Source organism: Eptatretus burgeri, chromosome 2 (assembly GCF_056783735.1).
Source record: "Eptatretus burgeri isolate ZD-2024b chromosome 2, Ebu_testis_v1, whole genome shotgun sequence".
NCBI classification, from domain to species: domain Eukaryota; kingdom Metazoa; phylum Chordata; class Myxini; order Myxiniformes; family Myxinidae; genus Eptatretus; species Eptatretus burgeri.
In genome coordinates, this window is record NC_140962.1 from 20,510,417 (window position 1) to 20,534,130 (window position 23,714).

Below are 23,714 nucleotides of genomic sequence, written 5' to 3' on the forward strand. Positions count from 1 at the left end.
TATCATGCGTCATGTGGTCTGGCAGCCATATTGCATCAAAGAAAAAAAAACCTTGAAAAAATAAAAGAGTTGGCTTGCACCAAGTCCTTCTCAAGAATACACGGGAAATATATTCTCTGAATACCATCTAGTTGAATTAAGTAGTCCCTACTTTCTGGATGATGATTAATAATAATTGAATGAAGTAGTACATGCTTTGTGAATAGTTTATATTTCGTTGAATGAGTACATAATTTGTGGATGGTTTCTTGATTAATTGATTTAGTACGTACTTTGTCGATGATGATTAATTGACTTGGTACGTACCTTGTTGATTAATTTACCGAGTACGTACTTTGTGGATGATAATTAATTGAATAAATGTGTATGTTCAATTGCAGATGACTTGTATGATGCACAAATAAATTGATCTAATGATGGACATTCATAAATGATAGATAGTGCCACCCTCCGGTGGAAACCAATCAGAATTGCATGATGTTTCTGACATTTGTGGATGATGCGTGGATCGTTGAATGTGAGCGAAGACAAGCAAAAAAACAAAAACTATGGCATTTGGGTGAAATTTGTTTTAAAAGACATGAGTTAGACGTATTGGCCGATGTATATTCCAAGTTTCAGATCGTTTCAATGTATAGCCTTTGAGATATGAGCGCCAACACATTTCAGGTGGATGGACAGGCGGGCGAACGGACAGACGGACAGACGCCAACATGAATTTCGAGGTTTTTTGTTAAAATCTCAAGAATGCGGAAATGGACGTTGCTGAAATTTGGAACATATTACCTCGACGTACAAAGGATTTACCTCTGAAACTTGCAGCCAATTTTGTCCAGTAGAAGCCGAGAATCAAATTGCATACAGATAAACCATTCCATATAAAGGGAGGGTGCTCCACACCTCCCTTGATTTTCAAGTGTTTGTGTGTTTGTGCATTTGTACATTATTCTTTCACGACACCTGGAGGCCCCAAATTTGGAGTGTAGGTACTTCAGAATCTGGGCAAGGTTTTAAACTACAATACCTTGACAGTGACGTCCGTTTTGAGGCCACCAAAGGCTACTATAAAGTGTATATTTGGATGTGGGGTCAGACAGTGCTGCCGCCGACCCACAAGCAAAATTAAACCACCATGAGGCCAATAACTCCACAGGTTTTCAATGTCCAACATGTCCCAAAACTCCTGCTGGGAAAAGCTCACCCAGCCAGGCAGTGCCAGGTAGCCTCTGCTTGTGGTAAATATGGTTATCTCTGCCTCACTATTATCGCAACATGACAAGGACACAACACACACTTTCTAAGCATGTCGTTAAAAAAAAGAAAAAACTCTAAAATCATTTGGGAAGACAATGCAAATCAGTTTGAAATGCACATGAAATTATAATCAAAAAAATTTAGTTCTGAGTACATTTGGAGAGAAAAAAAAGAAGGTTAATGGCTCCACCTCGGTCATCCAAAATAGAGATGCATCACGTGACGGTGATTTATTTGGATCCCAAAATGACCTTGAAATGAGATCTTATCGGGAGTAGCTTCATACTTATTTAGCAAGTTGAATGAAAGAAGTTAATGTAAAAAAATAAATAAATAAGTTTTGCATTTTACAATTGTTCATTTCTGTTCCCAGCTGCAGCAAGAAAGCAACATTCATCCAATTAAAGGGGGAAAATGTACATCACTTAAAATTAATCGTCACCTGATGGACAGCCCCAATAACATATTCAACGGTGTTTAATTAATCATGTGACAGTATGAGCTCTGCACACCAGCAATGATTGTATGAGAATTGATTGACAGGTTTGTTTGTCAGGATATTTTATTAATGTCAAGTCAGAGTTAACATCACACAAAATAGGAAAAAGAGAAACTGCTTTTGTTTTGCAGAAATACCAAAATTAATGACCCTGAATAACTATCAAACAATGATCCATATTTATTGTCCACCCTTTCAACCACACAGACACTTGTACATTTAGCCAAATTTGCAAACAGATGTTATTACTCACTTTTATAATCATAGCATCACTGTACGTAACTTATGTTGTTGCATCGTAATTGAAATGAGAAATCATTCAATTGCAATGTTTATTATGCAAGCATTATATTTATTCAAATGTTCCTCTTTTTTTTTCCGACAAGGAAATGATCCATAATCTCAACCTCTTCTTGTGGATGATCATTTAATTTGTTCTTAACTTTCCACCTTTTCCTCAGAACCTGTACTTACATCACCTTTCTCTTGCACTTGTGTTTCATTCTCATCATCGGTAGCACAACTTGCCATCTCTGTGTCATCTTTCTTGCTGTCCTTTTCCTTTACTTCATGCAACAACATCAAATTCTCTATATTTGAGCAGCCCTCATCGTCTGTCTCACTTCCGGAATTTAACTCCTGTTTCACTATCTCTTCTGCAGCATCTTGGTCCTTCTCCTCCAAATCTTTCTCTTGCTTCTCTGTTGTTATATTTGTATCTTCTATTGAAGGTTCTAGATCTGTTTTCTCATTCTGCACATCTTTCACGTGTGTTTTTTTCTCTTCCGTTCCTTTCTGTACCTCCTCTGCCTTCTCTTCTTGTACTTTCTTCTCTGGCAACTCCTTTTTCATCTCGAAGTTCGTCAGCTGACTCCTCTCTTCTGCTTGTATATCCGGTTCTCCTTCATTTTTGTCCATCCTTCTTTCTTTGTCTTCCACCTCCAATGGTGTTGTGTTGATTGCTCCAGATTTGAGGGAGTGCCGACTCGGTAGACGTCTTTTTGTGGACAGTCTTGCACGATGCTGAAATGACAAATATGGAAAGGATAATTTATATTGATTATGTGTATATAACTCAACTTACCATCACTTCAATTGTTGGACTTGTAGGTAAACATTATATATACCCATGTGTGATAAAACCATCCAAGTACTGACTCGAACAAAAATAAATGTTTTATTTATTATGTATGTGTATGTTCCAAAACCTCATGTAAGGTATAAAGACAGGTCATAACTTTTTATGAACATTTTCATAGCTTAGAGTTAACCCTTCTCAAATTGTTAATCCATTGAAGGGTGCTGCTGAAGCAGTCTGTAAGCAGGAATGTATAATTAGGCCAGGGTACCAGCACACAATGACATATTCCTTTTGAAAGTAGGAATATTTAATGTCCACAAACTAATGCTTGCAGATGGCACAGCACGCTAAATAACACTTTTGTGAGAATAGAGTACTCGATGAGCTTTCATATTATGGATAGATTTTTGCGAGAAATATTTGAAAAAATTATTTATATACGAACAGTAAAATTTCAGAAGCAATGCAGTGGTTTTTGTATTTCGCAATTTGTTTTTGGAGAAAAACAAAGTACCACACATGCCCTAGTAATATTCATAGACAAAGTGGCACAAGCAATCGATCAATTTGCAAGCATAGTTGGTGCTTTTCTTGACTTCTCAAAGGTTTTTGATACAATTAATCATCACATTATTTTACATAAATTATCACATGGTGGAATTAGAGGAATAGTCTTGGAATGGTTTAAAAACTACCTGTTAAACAGAAAATAATTTTGGTCTCAAATGGGTTTGAATCCCACATGTCATCAGTTGTTTGTGGGGTTCCACAAGAATCTACCCTTGGCCCCCTTTTATTTGTTATCTATACAAACGAAAAAAAAAAACATTAAAAAACATAGAGAGATGAAATCTCAAAAAAAAAAAAACCATACAAGGTAGAAATGACACCAGATTGTGATGCCACAATACGGTACTGTCCTTCATCCTATTTGCTGATGATTCTAGCCTTTTTTCATCTTATGATGTAAATATTTTATTAGATACTCTCAATATAGAACTTCACATGTTTCTGAGTGTCTAAAGGCAAACATATTGTCAATAACAAGTAAAAAAAAAAGACATAAAATGTCATAACCCCATTGTTTTAGTAATTTTGTTGGATGGAGTTAAAGGGCTCACCCATATTTTTGAACAACTAAAATGGCCACCAGTCTATCAGTCGACCACCCTTGATTTTATTGCAAAATAAAGTGAGGGGCATGTGTTTGCCATCATGAGCTGTGTTTGTGCCAAGTTTGAACAAAATCGGACCATGCATGTCCGAGAAATGGTTGAGGACACATTTGAGTAACAAAATGGCCACCAGCCGCGACCATCTTGGATCTGATCTCGAAAAATAATGATGTGTATATGGTAAGCTATCATTCTTTATCTGGGTGCCAAGTTTGAAAAATATCGGTAAATGCATGAGGACGTGTTCAACATTGGGTTTTTTTTTCAACTAAAATGGCTGCCAGTCTACCAGTCGGCTATCTTTAATAATATCATAAAAATTAAGTTAGCTGCAAGTGTATGACATCGTGTACTGTACTTGTGCCAAGCTTGAATTAAATTGGACCATGCATGTCGGAGAAATGGATGGGGACACGTTTAAGTAACATAATCACCACCGGTCGGCCATCTTAGATCATATCTCAAAAACAAATTACCTGCTTATGTTAGCCATCATTCCTTATCTGTGTGTCAAGTTCGAACAACATTGGTAAATGCATGTCTGAGAAATGGTTGAGGATATGTTCGACGTCAGGTTTTTTTTTTACAACTTAAATGGCCGTCAGTCGGCCATCTTGGATCTGATGTTGGAAAAAAATGATCTGCTTATGCAAGCCATCATTCCTTATCTGTGTGCCAAGTTTGAACAACATTGGTAAGTGCTTGTCTGAGAAATGGTTGAGGACGTGTTCATCACCGTTTATTTTTGGGGTTTTTTTACAACTAAAATGGCCGTCAGTCGGCCATCTTGGATCCGATCTCAGAAAGAAAAATATGATGCGCTTATGTAAGCTATCATTCGTTATTTGTGTGTCAAGGTTGAACAAGATCGGTAAATGCATGTCCAGGAAATGGTTGAGGACGTGTTTGACATCGGGTTTTGTTTTTTATAACGAAAATGGCCGCCAGTCGGCCATCTTGGATCCGATCTCAGAAAAAATATGACGTGCTTATGTTCGATAATTTCGTTATTTGTGTGTCAAGGTTGAACAAGAAACCGGTAAATGCATGTCCAGGAAATGGTCGACCATCGGCCATCTTTGATCGCATCGCGAAACAAAATGATGTGCATATGTATAACATCATGTGTTGTCTTTGTGCCAAGTACAAATAAAATCGGCCCATACATGTCCGAAAGATGGTTGTGAACACGCACACACGCACGGACAATAAAATTGAGACCAAATACATTCCCACATTTTGGCTAAATCCAACGGAGGCTAATATGTCTTTCAGCAACTGTACTTCCTCGACCTATTTTATTTGATGATGCAGTGTAAGTATATTGAGGGTTGATTGAAATAAATGTCTTGGACTCTTGAATGATTATTTATTTATTCATCTCCAGCCTGTGGTTAGTTGACTGTATCATTTTCTGGGGTACAGCTGTACCACTGATGCAATGCCCCCTGTTAGTAGTATGCTGGTACTCATTTCACTGACCTTGGAGTGATGACAGGCTGAATCAACCCACCTGGTGTTAGATTAAACAGGTGGACAGGGGCTTGAAATCAGGACCCTAGGATCCAAAGCCCGCCACCCTAACCATTAAGCCAACACCAGGCTATCTTTTGATTGATGAAGAATTAACATGGAAAATGCATACAGTTACTTTATGCAAATCGATTTCTCAAAGTATTGGCGTCAAAAATAAATTAAAATATTATTTTGCTAAATCAGTTCTTCTTATACAATATTCCACCTTGATATTATCTCGTCTGAATTACGACATTGTTGTTTAGGGCAACTCCTTGAAGTTCTTGCTGGTCAAAGTATTGGTGTTACAAAAAAAAAGTTATGAGAATTATATGCAGTGAAGGTTCACATTCTGATTCTGATGTATGATGCTCTGGTTACAGTGTTAGTACTGCTGAAGCAGTTTCTTGGCAACGGTTAAACTAGGTGGTTTGCCATTGCCTTCTCAGCAGTAGTTGGGGCAGGAATTTAGAATTTGTTCAGGGTATTGGCGATAGCTCACCTACTCTTACCGGAAAGACACAGTGGGGTCTTTAACATCCACCAACTAATGCCGGTAGATGACATCCATCCAAGGGATGGCACACACATTGATAAATCACCCTGCCTGTGAAACACCGCGATGACAGTTTATAGCTGGGTCAGGATTAGAGAAGGTTCACAAGCACGTTAAAATGTCTTTTTGTGATAATGAGGTTCTGAAAATGGAATAACTACAGTCATATTTTTACCTGCAATGTGGCACAGGTCTACAAGAGCTCCGCATGGTTGTCGTTGCTGTTGTTGTTGTTGTTGTGGTTCTTGTCGGGGGTCGATTTTTGAAATGTGCACCAATTGGCTGGACAGCTGCCGGACCCCACCCACATTTGTCACTTGACTCCACCCATCATGGCACCCAGATGAAATAATATGGCCACCATCTTGGTTTTTGGTGGGCCGAAGACATCAGGCCTGTAGGCCTCTGCTGATAATACACTGCCCGGGCTTGTTGCATCAGATTTCCATCTGCTTTATTTGGGTCGAGTGATATTCCCGATGAGGGACGCCGAAAAATATAATCTTATGTCGAATAAAAATAATTAGTAAGGTGTTATCAAGCCCGTCAGCACGCACTGTAAGTGCCTCCTTCGAGCCTTTCATGTGGTAATTTTGTGAAACATATTCCGATTTTCCATCGGCTTTGTTACTCACGATGTGGTCCACATGCGTCTTTCATTACCTCTTCCATGAATGAGTAAAATGTGTTTCATTCATGATTTAAATTGGACCACCATTTGGTGAAAGTCTTGTGCTCTAGCTACATGTTATTTTTGGGAATTTTCCCGATCAACCTTGATGTACAATTTATTTGTACATCTTGTACAATCGCCTGTAATTTGCGGACACACAGGGACCATTCAAAAATGACATCACGGTCAGGTAAGGTGGGGAGAGCATGTGCAAACGTTACGGAGCGTTACAGGGGGTGGTGGTGTTTCTAGTGGCATTATGTAACGCTATTAACGAATGACTATTTTGTTTACCTCTGTAATAGTCACTGTTTTTACATTCACATCTTACATCATAAAAACAATGCAAAACAAATTAGGGAAAATTGTAGGGAGTGGTACTGTATTGTATTTATGTCGCAGGTTGTGACCACAGTGCGGTCATTCTTGTTCAGTTAGGATTACTAATGTTCTGTCTGAATCGAAAAGAGATACCCCAGAAACGTGATTAAATTTTTGTTACAAATCGTCATTCATAACCTACAATTACCTAACCCTAACAAGTTGATGTGTACCATTTACAACAATCAACAACTTCCTTTGCAAGCAAATCTATTATTTATACTGGACCCAAGTTATGCAATTCACTCAAAGTGAGTTTTCGGCAAACTATCGGTGTTAATAGTTTTAAATACAAAGTCAAAAGTTTATTATTATAGAAGTAGATGACAAATTTATATGTTGTAATTACTGGTAATAAATGAGTCATGCATGATATTGCAATGCTAATGCAAAAGTATTGCACACTAGCTGATTCCTCCTCCGACACCCCCATGTAGCCCATGTGCATTCCTTTCTGTTTTTGTTTCTTTTCTGTTTAACTTCAATTTGTCCACCTCATTATTAATCCCGTTATAGGTGTTTTATTTCACAATATTTCATCATTTCTGTCTCTTCATATTTTAAATCATAATCCATTGTTTTGTTCTTTGGTTTTTCTTTTTAATGTACCATACTCTTTACACACAGAGCGTTGGTGCTGCTGAAGCAGTTTCCTGGAAAAAAGTTATACTGGGTGTGTTTGCCATTGCCTTCCCGGCATCCATTGTTATAGGCACCTGAAATTTTACAAGCCAAGCTTTTATTCAGGTTCCTCCACTGTTCTCATAATAAGATGTATGTTTCTTGTATTTTTATGATTGATTGAATCAAGAGTGGAAATGAACTGAAACTGAAACTCAAGCAGAATGATGTAATATCTGGCTTGAAAAGCATCAGGATGACAGCTTACAGTTAGCCCAGGAATCAAACCCAGAGTAGTCATAGCAAAGGGAAATGCACTACCTCTGGGCTCTTCTGTCAGCAGTAACATTTGGTCACAACTCCAAATTAACAGTTTTGTGAGGCTGGCAGGATGGCCAAGAGATATGCCCTCTTGCTTCTGAGCTGTCGAGCCTGGGTTTGAATCCCGAGTTTGCTGTAAACTGTGATTATGGCGTCTCACGGGCAGGGCGAGTCATCAATGTCTGTGTCGTCCTTTGGATGGACGTTAACCCGGGCTTCCCATCTGTCAGCATTATTTGGTGGACGTTAAAGATCTCACGGTGTCCTTCATGAAGAGTAGGTGAGCGATCACACACACTCTGACCAAATTCCAAATTCCTGCTCCAACCTACAGGGGGCACTACATCAGTGGCACAGCCACACTCCCAGAAATGATGTCATCAGCAGTCATAGGCTGCAGAGCAAAAACGAATGAATGAATGCTTCTGTGAATCATTCATGGTAGGAATGAGTGTAAATCCGGAGGGGACACAGAAACAAAGTCTTTATGTGTCAGTTCCTGGCCAAATTTCTGCTTGGTGTTCGCTGCATAATCATACTCGGTTGTTTCAAAAGTATTGGTACTATTTCAATGCATACAAGACTCAAAACAAAGGTATACAAACAAAGGAGGAAGAAAATTAGTGACAAGCTGTTACTGTATATTGAGATCACACCTTGTTCATGTTTTCCAGCAGGGAAGGTTTATCTGAGGCATATCCTGTGCATGGATTTGATGTTGAAGACAACTCAGGTGAAAGAGCAACGGGACTGGAAGGTCCCGAACTGGAACAGTGGCCGAGTCCAGAACCTGGTGGAGCTGACCAGCGTTTATGTGAGCCAGCCCCAAGGAGAGCAGCTGGGTTGAGTGCTAGAGAGGCCTATGAAAAGAGGTTATAGTGTTTAGAAAAATGACGTCAGAAGAGTCAGATGCAGCTATACATTTTTTTTATGTACGTCCCAGTCTTTCCTCAACATGTCCGAGTATTCCTGCAAAGTTAATATACGTGTCGCCTCTACTTCTGATTTCATGGTTTCAAACTCTGGGGGTGGTGGCACATCAGAAGTTTGAGAGTGGCAGCAACATTTATATTAACACTAAACAGAGAGAAAACAAAACTGTTTTTGAAGAGTTGGAAATGGAAAGAAAACTAACTAACTCACTAACAATAATAATAATAATAATAATAATAATAATAATAATAATAATAATACCATTCCTTTCAGAAAGAAAAGGAAATAAGGAACTTCGGGCTGCTGAGGCAGTTTCATTGTCAAGGAGTACAGTCCTGGACAGGTCGCCACTCGGATACAGGTTACCCCAAATGATTGTTACCCCATCCATCCATCCATTGAGACCATACTCTGTAGAGTGTTGGTGCTGCCTAAGAAGTCTCCTTGGCTATTGGACACAATCCTGGACGGGTTGCCACTCTGACATAGGATACCAGCAAACTGGCACTCATTTTGCCAACCTCGGAAGGAAGACGGGCAGAGTCAACCCCACCTGCTGTTAATTTAATGGTAGACACGGGCTTGAAATCAGGACCCTAAGGTCCCAAGCCAGCCACCTAAACCACTAAGCCAACACCAGGCAAAGGAAAAAAAAAGTAAAAGTGAAGCTCTACTAATAATTATTGTGTCAATAATAGCAAATATTATCTACATTTAAAGATGAAAAAAACAGCCAAAGAGGGATCTTAAATCCATTAAAGCTGGACACAGAAAGGGAAGATGGATACAGATGTTGTAATTCAATTACAGAATTTAAAGGGACATGAAGAGAGATGCTAATTCAGAAGATGTTACATTTTTTTAAATGCTTAAACTACCTGAGTTTCATCATGTCAGCTACATTCAGCTTCTTTAATTGTCAAAGTGGAGGTCATTTCAAAAACAATTTTGACCAGTGTAATCACTCTTCCCACCGATGGATGAGTTTAACTGATGCCATTGGAATAGAACTGATGTTTTTGACCGAAACTTTTTGAGAAGGGAAAACAAACTTTTTGACTCCTTCTGCAGGAGATATACTCGTATAATACAATACATAATCATCAAACTCTGAAAGAACCACGGATTAGAAAACATGGGAGAACAACGAACTCGAGGTTTTGTCAAAAAAGCAAAGGCTCAGAAAATTTATCTTCGGTAGAACATGTCCCATTTTGTTTTTCCATTGAATGAATGTTATGGGATGGCCTACCCAGGAGAGCTTTGTCCCACGTGAAACAAAAATTGTGCGCCGTACACCTGCCTACATGAAGTATTCAGCAACATCACATGAAAACAAAGAGGTATTTCCCAAAATTAGATAATTATTTATTTTGGTTGACAATAAACACAAAATCGAGCACAGGCGACGCATCCCAATTCCCATCGATGATCACCATTGTCGTGCGGGTGAACAAATACAAGTATTGCTATTGTATTCAGATTCTGGCAGTGAGCAGAAATGTCTGTTCATTCTGAACGTGTTCTAAAGATTCTGATTGACGTGAGGGACTTTCATAATAAATTACCTGCAATTTGCCGATTGCTCTTGATGGAGACTTCAGCGGTTTCTCACGGGATTCCAAACTTGAATGGGTCTGAAAAAAAAAAACCCAGCACAATCTTGTGTTATTGGTTCTTAATATGAGGCATAAAACAGACAAGCTGCACAAATAGAGATTTGAGAAGGCCATCTAGTCCATCAGGCTTTTGTGATAGCCATGTCTTATTTTATTATAAGAAATATATATATTTATATATATATATATATATATATATATATATATATATACATATATACATACACATACACACACACACACATACAGATGAGTTACGATCAAATTGATTTTCTAAAAATTTTGTTTTCACTTTCCCTGACAGTAATGCAGATTTTGCTAAATTATATCACTAAACTACAATCAATGACCTCTTGAGGTAGGACTTCTGCCTTTCCGAAGAAAACAATGTGATTCAGAATGTAAAATCAGAACTCCGACAATGTACAAGGTAGACTTTTGCAATAATACTTGTGTTTGTCTCGGAAGGCAGTCTTCAAAGAGATGCCACTGTGCCGATGTGTACGGCAGTCTGATATGTCTGATTGGTTGTGGTCTGAAATCCACTATCTCCTTCACAACCATTGTAGGTTATCTTATCAGCTCTGAACAACAGTTATTGGAATTCCTTCCTCAATAGATGCTTTCTCTCCTTATTTTTGTATACAACTATCAAATACCACTTGTTGTTTCACTGACAAGAATGGTACAAGGCCATGGTACCGGCGATAGCTTACCTACTTTTTGAGACAGACACCGTGGGATCTTTAATGTTCACCAATTAATGCTGGCAGATGGGGACGCCCAGTTTAACGTCCATCCCGAGGGACGGCACACACAATGATCAATCATCCTGTCTGTCAAATACTGAAATGCCAGTTTATAGCTGGGTCAAGATTCAAATAAGGCCAGACAGCTTTGATGTGAGTGTGCGTACCTCTGGGCCATACTGCCAGCCTTTATCTTTTGTGTAGGTCTTCTAAAATGCTGCACTTGAGTAGCCTCTGCATGAGAGCTCCAAGATTTCCCGCAAGTCTTTTGAAAAGGTCAAATGCTTTTTGTAAGTGTTGTTCATTTTGTCACCGAACGTGCAAGCACTACTAAAATTATATATTTCCTAATAATATTGACTGGTAAAAAAGTGGGCCAAAAAACGGGTATTTTGGACAATGTTGAATCATACCTACAGGACATAGTCTTGCGCTTAGTTTGCAAGATAAATGTGATCAGCAAATGCGGATCGATATGACAGAATATCTGGATCTTGTTTGTTATTTTGTTATTTTTTTTGTTAGTTTGTTATTTTACTGCCGTGATCGACCAGCTGGGGTTGGCCTCAAATTGTCAAACTTTGTGCAATCCTGCGACATCTAAAATGGACAACCCAGCAAACTTACTGCCCACTACAAATTTGTGCTAAATACTTCGGCCATTATGCAAATTCCTTGTTTTTCTTTCATGTGTTTTTCACGTACAGTACGTGCAAAAGCAAAAATGGAGAAATCAGTAATGTGGGGGGGAAAAAAAAAAATTAAACAATAAAAAAGCAGAACGAAAAGAAGAAGCGACAACAGCTGCCCGACAATGGACTTGCATTTTACATGTCTGAGCCACAAAATTGTCACTGCAATGGAATAATGTCTCATTAAACCAACAGCAGATGTGCAATACTTTGTCAATTAGCAGAAGAACTTTATTTCACTGCGAAATTGGTCAATTTAATCCTGAATAATACATTTCCCCCCCCCTTTTTTTTCTCTTCAGGCTCATGTAATAAAAATTATAATCATTCGTAACTGACAATATGACAATGTCGGCTGTAATTGACATTTTTTTGAAATCATGCCCAGATTGTTTCAGTATTATTCTTCAGTTTCGCTGTTGCTTTTGTGTGAGGTTGTTCGGCTTATGCATCGCCGGGCGCAGAAAATTTCGAAACTGTGAACTATTAACGATAATTACGGCAGGTGTGTTGAATAGCAAGAATGATTTGCATGAAAGAAAAATGTTTGGATGAAAGAGGACAAAAAGACAGACCAAAAGAGACCAGTGAGACAGACTAAGTCAATGCCTAATATTTCACCAATTGCAGATGGAAGAGCATCCTTTAACCAATGCCTCCCTTTAATGGTTATGACTATATGAGATTTCATAATATACAGTATAACTTCCCTTTTAAACTCTCCCCAAGCTCCAATTGTCGGATCAGATCTTCATGAAATTGTCTGTCATTCTCATGGGTATTCAGGAAACCACCAATGTGCTGCCATTTCTGTCAGTTTAATCAGGCACATTGGTCCAGCCTTCAATTTGCAATCTCTCCTTCTGACTGGTCCACCATCTCTTCATCTCTGGACATAGTCGGTCCCTGGGTCTCCTTTCACAACAGCCCACTATCGATCCTCATCAGTTCATGCCTCCAGCTCTCCTGTCCAACATCCCATCCATGGTACAATGATTCAAACATTGAGGAAATTTCCTGAAAACAGTTTCTTCTTAGAAAGCTAATCCCACCGGTGGGAACCTGTGCTCTCTCCCTAAAGCTTCCAACCATTGTGCCCATGTCCTCAGAAGCCAAAACTCAACATTAGGCCCAACTAAGGTCCAAACTCGTAGGTCTCTCACATGCCACTGAAAATCGGTGGCAGTTGGTCAAGCCTGTTTCTGGAATATGGACCTCATTTGTTCTTTCACTGTTGAGGGAGAGGGTCACAATGGACACTACTCATGCTAAGGCTCATTGCCATAACTTTGTCTTCACAGAAAAGACTCACATCCATAATCCCTCTCTTCCTGTACCTATTATAACCCCATCACTTAGAACTCCCCCAAGCATGTAAGATTTCCTCTTGTAAAGTTGAGTGGACCTGGTATTTAATACTCAACACTGTTTCATCTACTCCTCTTTCTCTGCAATTTCTCAAAACTCCTGCTTGCTCGCATCATTGAAATCATGACTGTCACTCCAATTCAAAATGGTGGTGTCATCCTTATACTCATCATGCTGCGGCTGCCTGTCGTAAGACCTTTAATAAAATTGGTCATTGCAGGAGACCAAGAGGAAATGTCTCCCTCGCTCTTTGATCATAATATACAGTATATTATGGACACGACCCTATAATCACTGTTATATTTTGAAAGTAGTGGCTGGTCATCAGCTTGGCTCCTGTCCAGGCCATTCCACACTATACAATCTGCTTCTTCAATATCAAACAAGAAGTCAGGGCTATCTCAGTAAACATTTCCTGCACATTTTATTCTGTGTGGCACCCTACTTTCTCATCAGGTATTGGTATAAAGGATACCTTCTTGGACTAGGTATCACATATGCTACACACTTGAAATCAGTGGGTTATTTTGGATGGGGTTTTCTCCCAAGCTCTACCTCTAAAAGCTAGTGTCTCTCGTGATAGCAGATGGGAAAAATTCTGTGGTTTCTGTACATAAATGACCTCTCTTCATCACTGTAAACTATGTTGTGTTATTTTGTCGGTAACTCACCTCTGTGAGCAAGCTGCAGGAGCATACATCTCCAAAAAAAAATCCTGATAAAATATTCAACTGGTCACCTACCTGGAACATGATTTTTTTTTAATACAGATTTGATCCATGCCCTGACTTTGTCCCTCTGAAACGATTGGTGGGCAAATAAACCAATTTATTTCTGTTCTGAGCGTACACTAGTTTATGGATGACCTGTGCCTCAAAATCACTTATCACCTTTCTTCGATCGATCATAACTCAAAAGATGGCCTCTAAAGTTGGCCACTGCATCAGAAAAGAATGCAGGGTGAATTCTTTCCTCTGCCATCCTGAGATTATAACAGTGTAAAAGGCCTTCATTCAATGTGTCATGGAATAGAAATATCAGATGTGGACTATTCTGATGCTTTACAAACTTTGCGCCTTGAGTGCCTGAATTGCCTTCTCCGTCACTGACATCTGTGACAGAAAGCTGAGTCTCAGAGTCTGCTTCTTGCTCAGCTCAGCAGGTTATTATCATTGCAGTTTTTCCTGGCTCTGTTGTGGTCTTGCTCTTCCAGCCTTCCTACCTCGACGTCCATCCTCGAGCCCTTCAGGTCACACGCACGATAACAGAAATCCTTACCTTGTTACGCACCCAAAGTCGAAGTTTAACACTCACCTCCATTCATTCAACCCCCTCCCACCCCCAATCCTCTTACCCGTGGAACCATCTTCTAACATCTGTCTGCTGCCCACTGCCTCCCCATATTATCTTTTATTTCTACCTCTGAGTTTTACTGACCCCACTGAGATCATGGCCCTCTTTCACCTGTAATTTCTCTCTCAAGCTATAATATGGTGTATCCTTGCATTCTTATAGCCTCCTCTTTGTCCCTTGCTCCATTTTTGGCTTGAACACTTTTTATTTCCTCTTTGTTGCACTGCTCTTCCATGAGCCTCCATTCCTAAGTGTGAGTGTATAATACATATACATACACATACATATATTTTGGAGGGAATCTACTCCACACTGAAAACAACCAGTGATCTGGAAACATGTCCAGTTATTAATTCCCTTCCCAAAGAGGGATGGTAGTGTAGTTGAGGGATGGTAAAACCTTCAGGTTGACTGATACTGTGGTGAGCAATGTAGCAGCTCACACCACATTTAGCAGTCAGCGATTCTGTTTCTTTCACAGATTGCATGCAACCAAGCAGGATGTTACATTTTAACTTATAAGCCTGGTGTTGGCTTTACAGTAAAGGTTGGCTTAACATCTTATGGTCTTGAGTTGGAGCTCTTGTTGTGCTATTGAATTAACACCAAGGAGGGGTTGATTCAGCCTGTCATCCTTTTGAGGTCAGTGAAATGACTTCCAGTGAACTGGTAATAGAGGGCACTGCCTCGGCAGCACAGCTGTGCGCCCAGAAAATGATGCAACCAGCAGCCACAGACTGCACATGACAGCTCGCTCTTACATTCAATGCATGTGCTTATTGTCATATTTTTTAGAAGAATGACATATGTGGCATTTGATTTTTCGTGTTTTAGTGTACACTCAGGTAGGTATGGGAGCATGCGCCAGAGAAGCGCATCGCTGCGTCCGCTTTCCACCGGTACTCCAGGGGCCTCCATCTGGCCATCCCCCAGGCAGATGCCAGGCCCATCCCCATCTCCTTGAGATGCCGATCAACCTGCTGCAACCAGGAGGCACGTGGTCGGCCCATTTGCCTACTACACTCACGAGACTCCCTCCCTCAGAGAATGTGGTGAGCAGGATCAGCGTCAGGAAAATGAGTCACATGTCCATACAGCCGCAGCTGACGCTCACAGACTATGCAGGTAACAAATCTCATTTGAGTCTCTCTCAGCAACCGCTCGTTGGACACAAAGTCCGACCAGTGATAGACAAGGATTCTCCGAAGATACCTGGTACCAAAGGAATGAAGTCTCTGTCTCAGATACCTGGTCAGAGCCCAAGTCTCACATCCATAGAGCATGACTGGAAGCATCAAGGACTTCAAGACTCAGACTTCCGTTCTCCCGCACAGGTACTGGCAGTGCCACACCCCATGATCCAGTGAATACGTGCCTCCCCAGGCTCAACCCAGACGTCTGTTGACCTCTGACTCACAGCCAGCAGAGACATGAATATCACTGCCAAGGTAAGTGAATCTCTCCGTAACCTCAACATTCTCATGACAAACAGGTACAGACAGGACAGCAGCATCCAAGATGTCACGAAAAGCCTGGATCTTCGTTTTTACCCAGGAAACCCGTCATCCCAGCGGCTCCGACTCCTCATTCAGCACCTCGAGGGCCCCCAAAAGGATATCTAAAGTCTCCGGAAAGATGACTGCATCATCTGCGAAATCAAGGTCCGAGATCTTGACATTCCCATATGATGCTCCGCAGCTTGATCTCTCCAACATCCTCCCCAGAATCCAGTCCATACAAGTGCTGAAAAGTGTGGGGGCCAGTATACACCCCTGACGAACTCCAGTAACAACTGGAAATAAGTCAGAGATGGTACCACCACAGTTCACAGCACTCTCAGTACCAGAGTAGAGTTCAGACATCAGATTGATCAGTTTTGGTGGCAGCCCACGAAGACCAAGAATCCTCCAGAGGACATCCCGATTCACTGAATCGAACGCTTTACAGAGATCAACATAGGCTGCAAGCAGCCCCTGCCGGAACTCTCGTCTGCGTTCGCTGAGGACAAGAAGAGCAAGGATACAGTCAATGGTTGATCTCTTTGGTGTAAAGCCTGACTGCTCTGGACGCAGGGACTCAAGCAGATGGTGGCAAATCCAATCAAGAATTATCCGAGCAAAGACGTTGCCCGGCACTGAGAGCAGCGTCACCCCTCGGTAGTTGTTGCAGTCTTGGCGTTCACCCTTCCCTTTCCAGAGAGGGACAACAAGGCCCCTCTTCCAGTCAGTTGGGATGATGCCTGTGTTCCAGGCAGAGCACAAAACTGCATGCAACGACACGAGTGCAGCATTTCCACCAGCCTTGAGAAGTTCAGCATGGATGCCACAGATCCCTGGAGCTTTAAACCATTTCAACCGGTTCACCGCAGCCTGTGGTTCCATAAACGAAGGTGGACCACAGTTGATTGGAGGGTCAGCAACAGTGATTGTAACACCCTTGACGTCCAACTAGACAGCTGGTGGATCAACATGGTACAACAGCTCAAAATAACTGGCCCAGACTTCAGACTCCTCTATCAAGAGCCACCACCCTCTGCTCTCACTACAGTACACCGAGGGATGGACTTGGATGAACGCAATTCGCGAATTCCCCTGTAAGCGGGACGAGAATCACCTGTCCACAGGTGATGCTCTACCACCTCACAGATTCCTCACACATCGGCCTCCTTGTCCACCCTTAGTGCACGTACAGTTTTCCACCTCAACTCCCTGAACAGCTCAGCTCTGCCATCAAGCCTGGCCCTGCAACTGTGGTCAATGGTATCCAGTGTCCCTTGAGAGACAAAATTCTTCTTCGCCCTGCGGTGAGTTCCAAGACATCCACCGGAAACATCATGGACGGTCGTCTTGAAGGCACTCCACAACTCTTCAGGACCACCCAAAGCACCCAGACCCCCCAAATGTCCACTCAGCCTGTTCGCAAACTCCTCAACTACTCTTTCTTTCTTAAGTTTGCCAACATCCAGCCTAGGCTTGGGTGATACAATTCTCCTTTTTTTTTTTTTGTATACCTTTTCGAGGCTCGTGTGAGAGCTCACACACAACGCACATCAAGGGGGCATGAGGCAAGAGGGGCGGGAGTGGGAGGGACAAAACAGTGGGGAACAGACACATGAGGAGATCTTTGGAGGTAAAGAGGGATGGGACGGAGAACATGGGGAACAGAAGATGGACATTACAGGGACTCTCAGGAAGGAAAGCAGGGAATTTGAAGGAAGTGGGCTTGGGTGGATTATCGGGGGTAGAAAAGATCGAGGATTTGGATGGGGGATGAAAAGAGGTGGTGGTAAACAGCTGTTTTGAAAGCCTGGAGGGAAGAATGTGAAAGACTCGAGTGAGGGAGTTTATTCCAAAGGCGGAAAAAAGAGGAATGAAAGAGTGAAGGTGAGCAGTGATTCGTGATTTTGGTAGTTTTACCAGAAGGGGGTTGTTGGCTGACCTTGAGCACCCTGAGGAAATGTGGTGGGGACAAATCGCAGAGAGAGCAGGGGGGGGCATGGCTGGAGAGGAGACCGTAGAAGACAGAAAGATCACCGACCAACCTGCGGTGATTGAGTGAGAGGCCCAAAGACTCAGCCTCATTGCGGGAGATGCCGATGATCCGAAATGCCCTGGTTTCGACAGCGTGAAGCCGAGAAAGTTGGGAGGCAGGAGCACCAGCCCAGAAGGGAGAGCAGTACTCCATCAGGCTATGGACAAAAGCTTTGTAAGTGGTCAGGAGGTCAGGAGGGCTGAGGAAGGACTGAGCACGACGGAGGATTCCCAGTCGGCGACTGGCTTTGGAGGCGAGGTTTGAAATGTGGCTTTCCCAGGAAAGGTCAAAGCAGATAGTGAGTCCCAGAAGCTTGAAAGAAAAGACTTCTTTCAGAGGATTGTTGAGAAAGTAGATGGGGTGATTTTCTAAACGGTCCTTTCGAAGAGACATCGTGAGAGTGTGAGATTTGTCCGGATTGAAAGACATGTTCCACGTGTTGGGCCAGTTTGTCATTTTATCCAGATCTGCAGTGAGAGAAGAAGCTGCTGCTTGCCGGTCTGAGGGATGACAGATGGTACGGCAGAGGGTGGAGTCGTCGGCAAAGAGAAATAGAGGATTTTCCAGAGAGTCCGAGTTCCATTATTCTGATCTGGCCTGACCTGACAATAATATACACTCAGTCTACAAAACATAAGGAACACCTTCCTAATATTGAGTTGCACCCCCTATTGCCCTTAGAATAGCCTCAATTTGTCAGGGCATCGACTCTACAAGATGTTGAAAGTGTTTCACAGGGATGTTGGCCCATGTTGACTCCAATGCTTCCCACAGTTGTCAAGTTGGCTGGTAGTGGATCTCTGCTCCGAATAGCTCGTTTCATCTCATCCCACAGATGCTCAGTTGGATTGGGATCTGGTGACTGGGTGGGCCACTGCAGTAAGCTGTCATGGACAATCATTCCTGGACAATTCCTGACCTTTGGGCATTTTCCTGCTGAAGAAGTCCATTTGCAGATGGATACACTGCTGCCATGAAGGGATGCACCTGATTGTCAATGACCTTAAGATATTCTGTGGCATTCAAACGTTGCTCCACTTTTATCAAGGGGCCTGATACGTGTCATGAAAACACACCCCACACCATCAAATCACCACCACCAGCCGGCAATGTTGACACACGGCATGATGGACGCGTGTACTCGTGTGGTTTTCTCCATACCCTGGTCCTCCCATCAGCGTGAAACAGCAGGAACCGGGATTCATCAGACGAGGCAATGTTTTTCTCATCCTCCAGTGTCCAGTGTTTTCGTTCCTTAGCCCACTGTAACCACAGGTTCTTGTTTTTTGCTGAAAGAAGTGGAACTGTTTACGGTCGTCAGCTGCCATACCCCATTCGTGTCAAGGTACGATAAGTTGAGCATCATTTTTTGGGTCTTCCGGCTTCATTGTTGTCCTGGACTGTCAGTTGACTACCTGCAGCCTGTCTGTTTCTCTGAACAATTTGCGTCATCCTCCTTTGGCCTCTTTACCCTCGCTGAAGGAGAGGAGATTGCATTTTGGTCCATTTGTCTGTCTGTTTGTTTGTTTGTCCGCACAGAACTTTCGTGTTTTTCTCCGCAACCGCTTGTCGGATTGAGACGAAATTTTCACCATTGGTGTGACTACTCAAGTAGAATGTTTCAATGATAATGATGATGTCATAGATCATGTGGTGTGGCAGCCATATTAGAAAAACCAAAAAACTTTGGACCTCTGTGTCTCTGAAACCGCACGAAGGAAAAAATTGAAACTTGGCACAATGCAAGTACTCTTCCTGGGTGATTTTTTATGACATCATAGGTGCCTTCATTATGATGTCATAATTGCATATGTAAACCGCTACATCCGATCAGTATGAAATTTTTTGAGGGTCATCTCGGGATAAAATGCTCCACAAATTTTTTTTTGATGGCATCATTTGTCATGTGATCCGGTAGCCATATATATATATATATATATATATATATATATATATATATATATATATATATATATATATATATATATATATATATATATATATATACATTTAAAAAACTTTCAAAAATCTTCTTCTCTGAAATGGCTTAACAGATCAAGGCGAAACTTTCCACATATGACCGCCAATCCATGAAGAACAAAAGGTTTGTAATATAATGTCATCGTCCACATGATTTGACAGCCATATTGGATTTACCCCAAAACATAAAAATCTTCTCCAGAACGGCTCGACAGATCGAGGGGAAACTTCACACAAACGTTCCCCAAAGCATGGGTGTCCAAGTTTGTTTAGGAATAATTGAAAATTCACATGGTTTGGCAGCCATTTTGGATTTAAGAGAAATATTAAATAATGTTTTCTCTGGAACTACTTAAGCAATCAACGTGAAACTTCACAATTATGATCTAATAGTGACGGGGAATACATGTTTTAAATTTCAACTTGATCAGATGCATGGTCTGGCAGCCAGAATTATTTAATTTTTGATCTGGTTTTAAAATAAAAAAAACATTTTTTTTTTGAATAAGGCTCACTTGGCTCTGCCTGGATGGGTTTGAGGGTAGAGGAGAAGCAGCTGAAATGCAAAGCCTTTCCAGGTTCCTCCTGATGACTTCGTCCTTGCTCTTTGCTTGTTTGGGATCCTTTTGATATCTCCAATGCAGGACTGCACCCATTTGGTCTTCCATTTGATTTGAATATCATTTATTTTAATCCCATTCTGAATTCAATTGCATAATAGCAATAAGAAAACGTCATGGGTCAGGGTCAGGTGTCCGATCAAAGCGGGGTTGCATCAAAACCTGGTCTTGGTCCCCGATCATCACTACCAGCAGTTATAAAGTGGCAGTTCTAATTATGTCTCTGACTAATTACATAACATACCAGTACACAAGCACCACACAAAACAAGCCCTGGCGAGGGTTTGCAATCTCTGATTGCTCTTTTTCTTGTTCATCAATGAGTCATTTTCGACCACTGGCCTGAAATTGGCTGGATGTCCTTTGGGTGGTGGACCGTTCTTGATATACACGGGAAAATGTTGAGCATGAAAAACCCAGCAGCGTTGCAGTTCTTGACATATTCAAACCGATGTCCCTGGCACCTACGACTGCACCCCATTCAAAGGCACTTAAATCTTTTATCTTGTCCATTCACCCTCTGAATGACACACATACACAATCCATGTCTCAAGGCTTAAAAAATCCTTCCTTAACCAGTGTCTTCTCCTTCATCGACACTGATTGAAGTGGATTTAACAGGTGCAATAAATAAGGGATCATAGCTTTCACCTGGATTCACCTGATCAGTCTATTTCATAGAAATAGCAGGTGTTCCTCATGTTTTGTACACTGAGTGTAGTTTTGTAGTAGATAGGATAAAATGTTTGAGATTCCTTCACTTTATTTAGGTGGAAGCATTCTGCTGTCTAAGGTAGTGTGGATATGGTGCGAAAAGGGGTCGAAGAGTAAAATGGGTATTACTCATTGTTTAATTGGTTGCACCCATAAGTTGTTTTTCATGCTTCTTTATAGTACTCTTTCTGGAGAGGAAAGACAAAACAAATTTGGCATTTCATTATGTTTGTACCATTTCCTGAAGCTGTGTGGACTGTGTGCTTCCCTGCTTACCTCTGGAGCTCTGGTAGCTCGTACATGTTTCTGCGTTTGAGCCTGGGGAGTAACTGCTGAAATCCATCTATCGGGGTTCTTCCTGACATCTTTGTTCTTTGTTCCCTTCACACTTCCTTCTGAGTTGTTTTTTCCACAATTCTCTTTGTTCATTCTAATTCCAGCTTTTTCTTCTCTTGATTCCTCTCTTTCATTAGCCCTCTCTCTTAGGAGAAGTGAATAATTGGAGACATTTTTCTGTAAGGCTCACTCGGCTACGCCTGGATGGCTTTGAGCGTTGTGGAGTAGTGGCTGAAACCCGAATCCTATTCACGTTCCTCCTGATGACTCAGTCTTTCCTCTTTATATTTTTGGGCTTCTACTTTGTCTTTCATTTGATTGGGATTTTTTCCAGCAACTCACCATATCGGGTTTCACCCACACTAAACTAAAAATGATGATATACTGTATTTTGACATAAGTTTGTGTAATCTTTATGATGTCCAAAAATGATCACCAACTGGCCAATCTTTATTTGATATGAAAGGAATAAACGGAACAACAACAGCAGGTGGTGTTCCGGGCATTAGTTTATTAACTTTATGAATTCACATTGTACCACATTATCAGTTGGCGTACATTGACATACCTTTTGTAATTGTTTGAATCCTCCATGAGTATATGTATTTGCTGTGATATCGCACTCAAAAGCTCATTTCTGAAGCCTCATGATGGGGCTACATATGAACCAATAAAGGGTCTATTGTTGTCCAATTCTTTGGATGCTTGTCTACTCTCAGCTTCAACGATTTCACGAATTGGAAAATTGGCCACAAAGCTGGTCGAAAGACTTACTCTTGTGAAACAATCATGAGGGATATCATCTATTCCGGTACATTTTTTTTTCTTTTCTTTACAGGAGAGCTAATGGAAGAGTAAGGTAGAACTGAGAGTGGGACAAATATCAAGGGAATGAATGAACAGGAAAAGTGGAGAAGGAGGAGGGAAGGAAGCACTAAAATGATCAAATAAAATTGTTGAGTTAGGAAAGGTTCCATCCATCCATTGGGACCATACTTTGTGCAGAGCGTTGGTGCTGCCGAAGCAGTCTCTTTGGCTATTGGGCACAATCCTGGACGGGTCGCCACTCCGACACAGTATACCAGCAAGGTGGTACTCATTTTGCCGACCTCGGAAGGATGACAGGCAGAGTCAACCCCATCTGGTATTAATTCAACAGCCGAGGGGAATTTGAACTCAGGATCCTATGATCCCAAGCCCACCACCCTTACCATGAAGCCAACACCAGGCATAGGAAAGATTAATGGGGGTAATAAAGATCATGGCTCAGAATTGGGGATGACAAGAAATGGCGGTGCACTGCGAGCTTGAAGGCCCGGAATGATGAATGAGACAGAACAGCCTTCGGAAGGTAGTTCCACATACGGGAGAAGTGAAGAATAAAAGAGCTGAGGTACATCGTCAGCCTGGATTTTGAAAGTTTAATTCGGAGGGTGTTACTGTAAGAACACGTGCCTCCTGGTGTAGATAGGGAGGATCAGAGGACTGAGATAGCAGACGGAGCAATATCGGAGAATAGATGGGAGAAAACAGAGACCACCGACCTGCCTATGATGTGAGAGCAACAGACTCTGTGTTTTTGCCTGAACATGGGAGATTCCAATAATTTGAGAGCTTTCAAATTCAGGAGAGACAAATGTGATGCTGGAGCACCAGCCCACAGTACTCCATTGAGCTATAGCCAAAGGCCTTGTGGACTGTGTGGCTTTAATATTCCATTCAATGGAGGATTCCCAGTCTGCA

The 23,714-nt window shown here is 41.5% G+C and overlaps 1 protein-coding gene across 1 annotated transcript in view; it reads right to left on the bottom strand.

Annotated features, from left to right (window-relative positions):
- Positions 1-1,798: 1,798 nt before the first annotated feature.
- LOC147031542 (uncharacterized) overlaps positions 1,799-23,714 on the bottom strand; it is a 33,625-nt gene continuing 11,709 nt past the window's right edge. The window contains exons 3-5 of the mRNA XM_085864828.1: positions 10,578-10,646; positions 8,733-8,936; positions 1,799-2,776 (exon numbers count right to left, since the gene is read on the bottom strand). Of these exons, the coding sequence (XP_085720954.1) occupies positions 2,192-2,776; positions 8,733-8,936; positions 10,578-10,646 (858 nt within the window). The 3' untranslated portion in view covers positions 1,799-2,191. The remainder of the gene's footprint in view (positions 2,777-8,732; positions 8,937-10,577; positions 10,647-23,714) is intronic.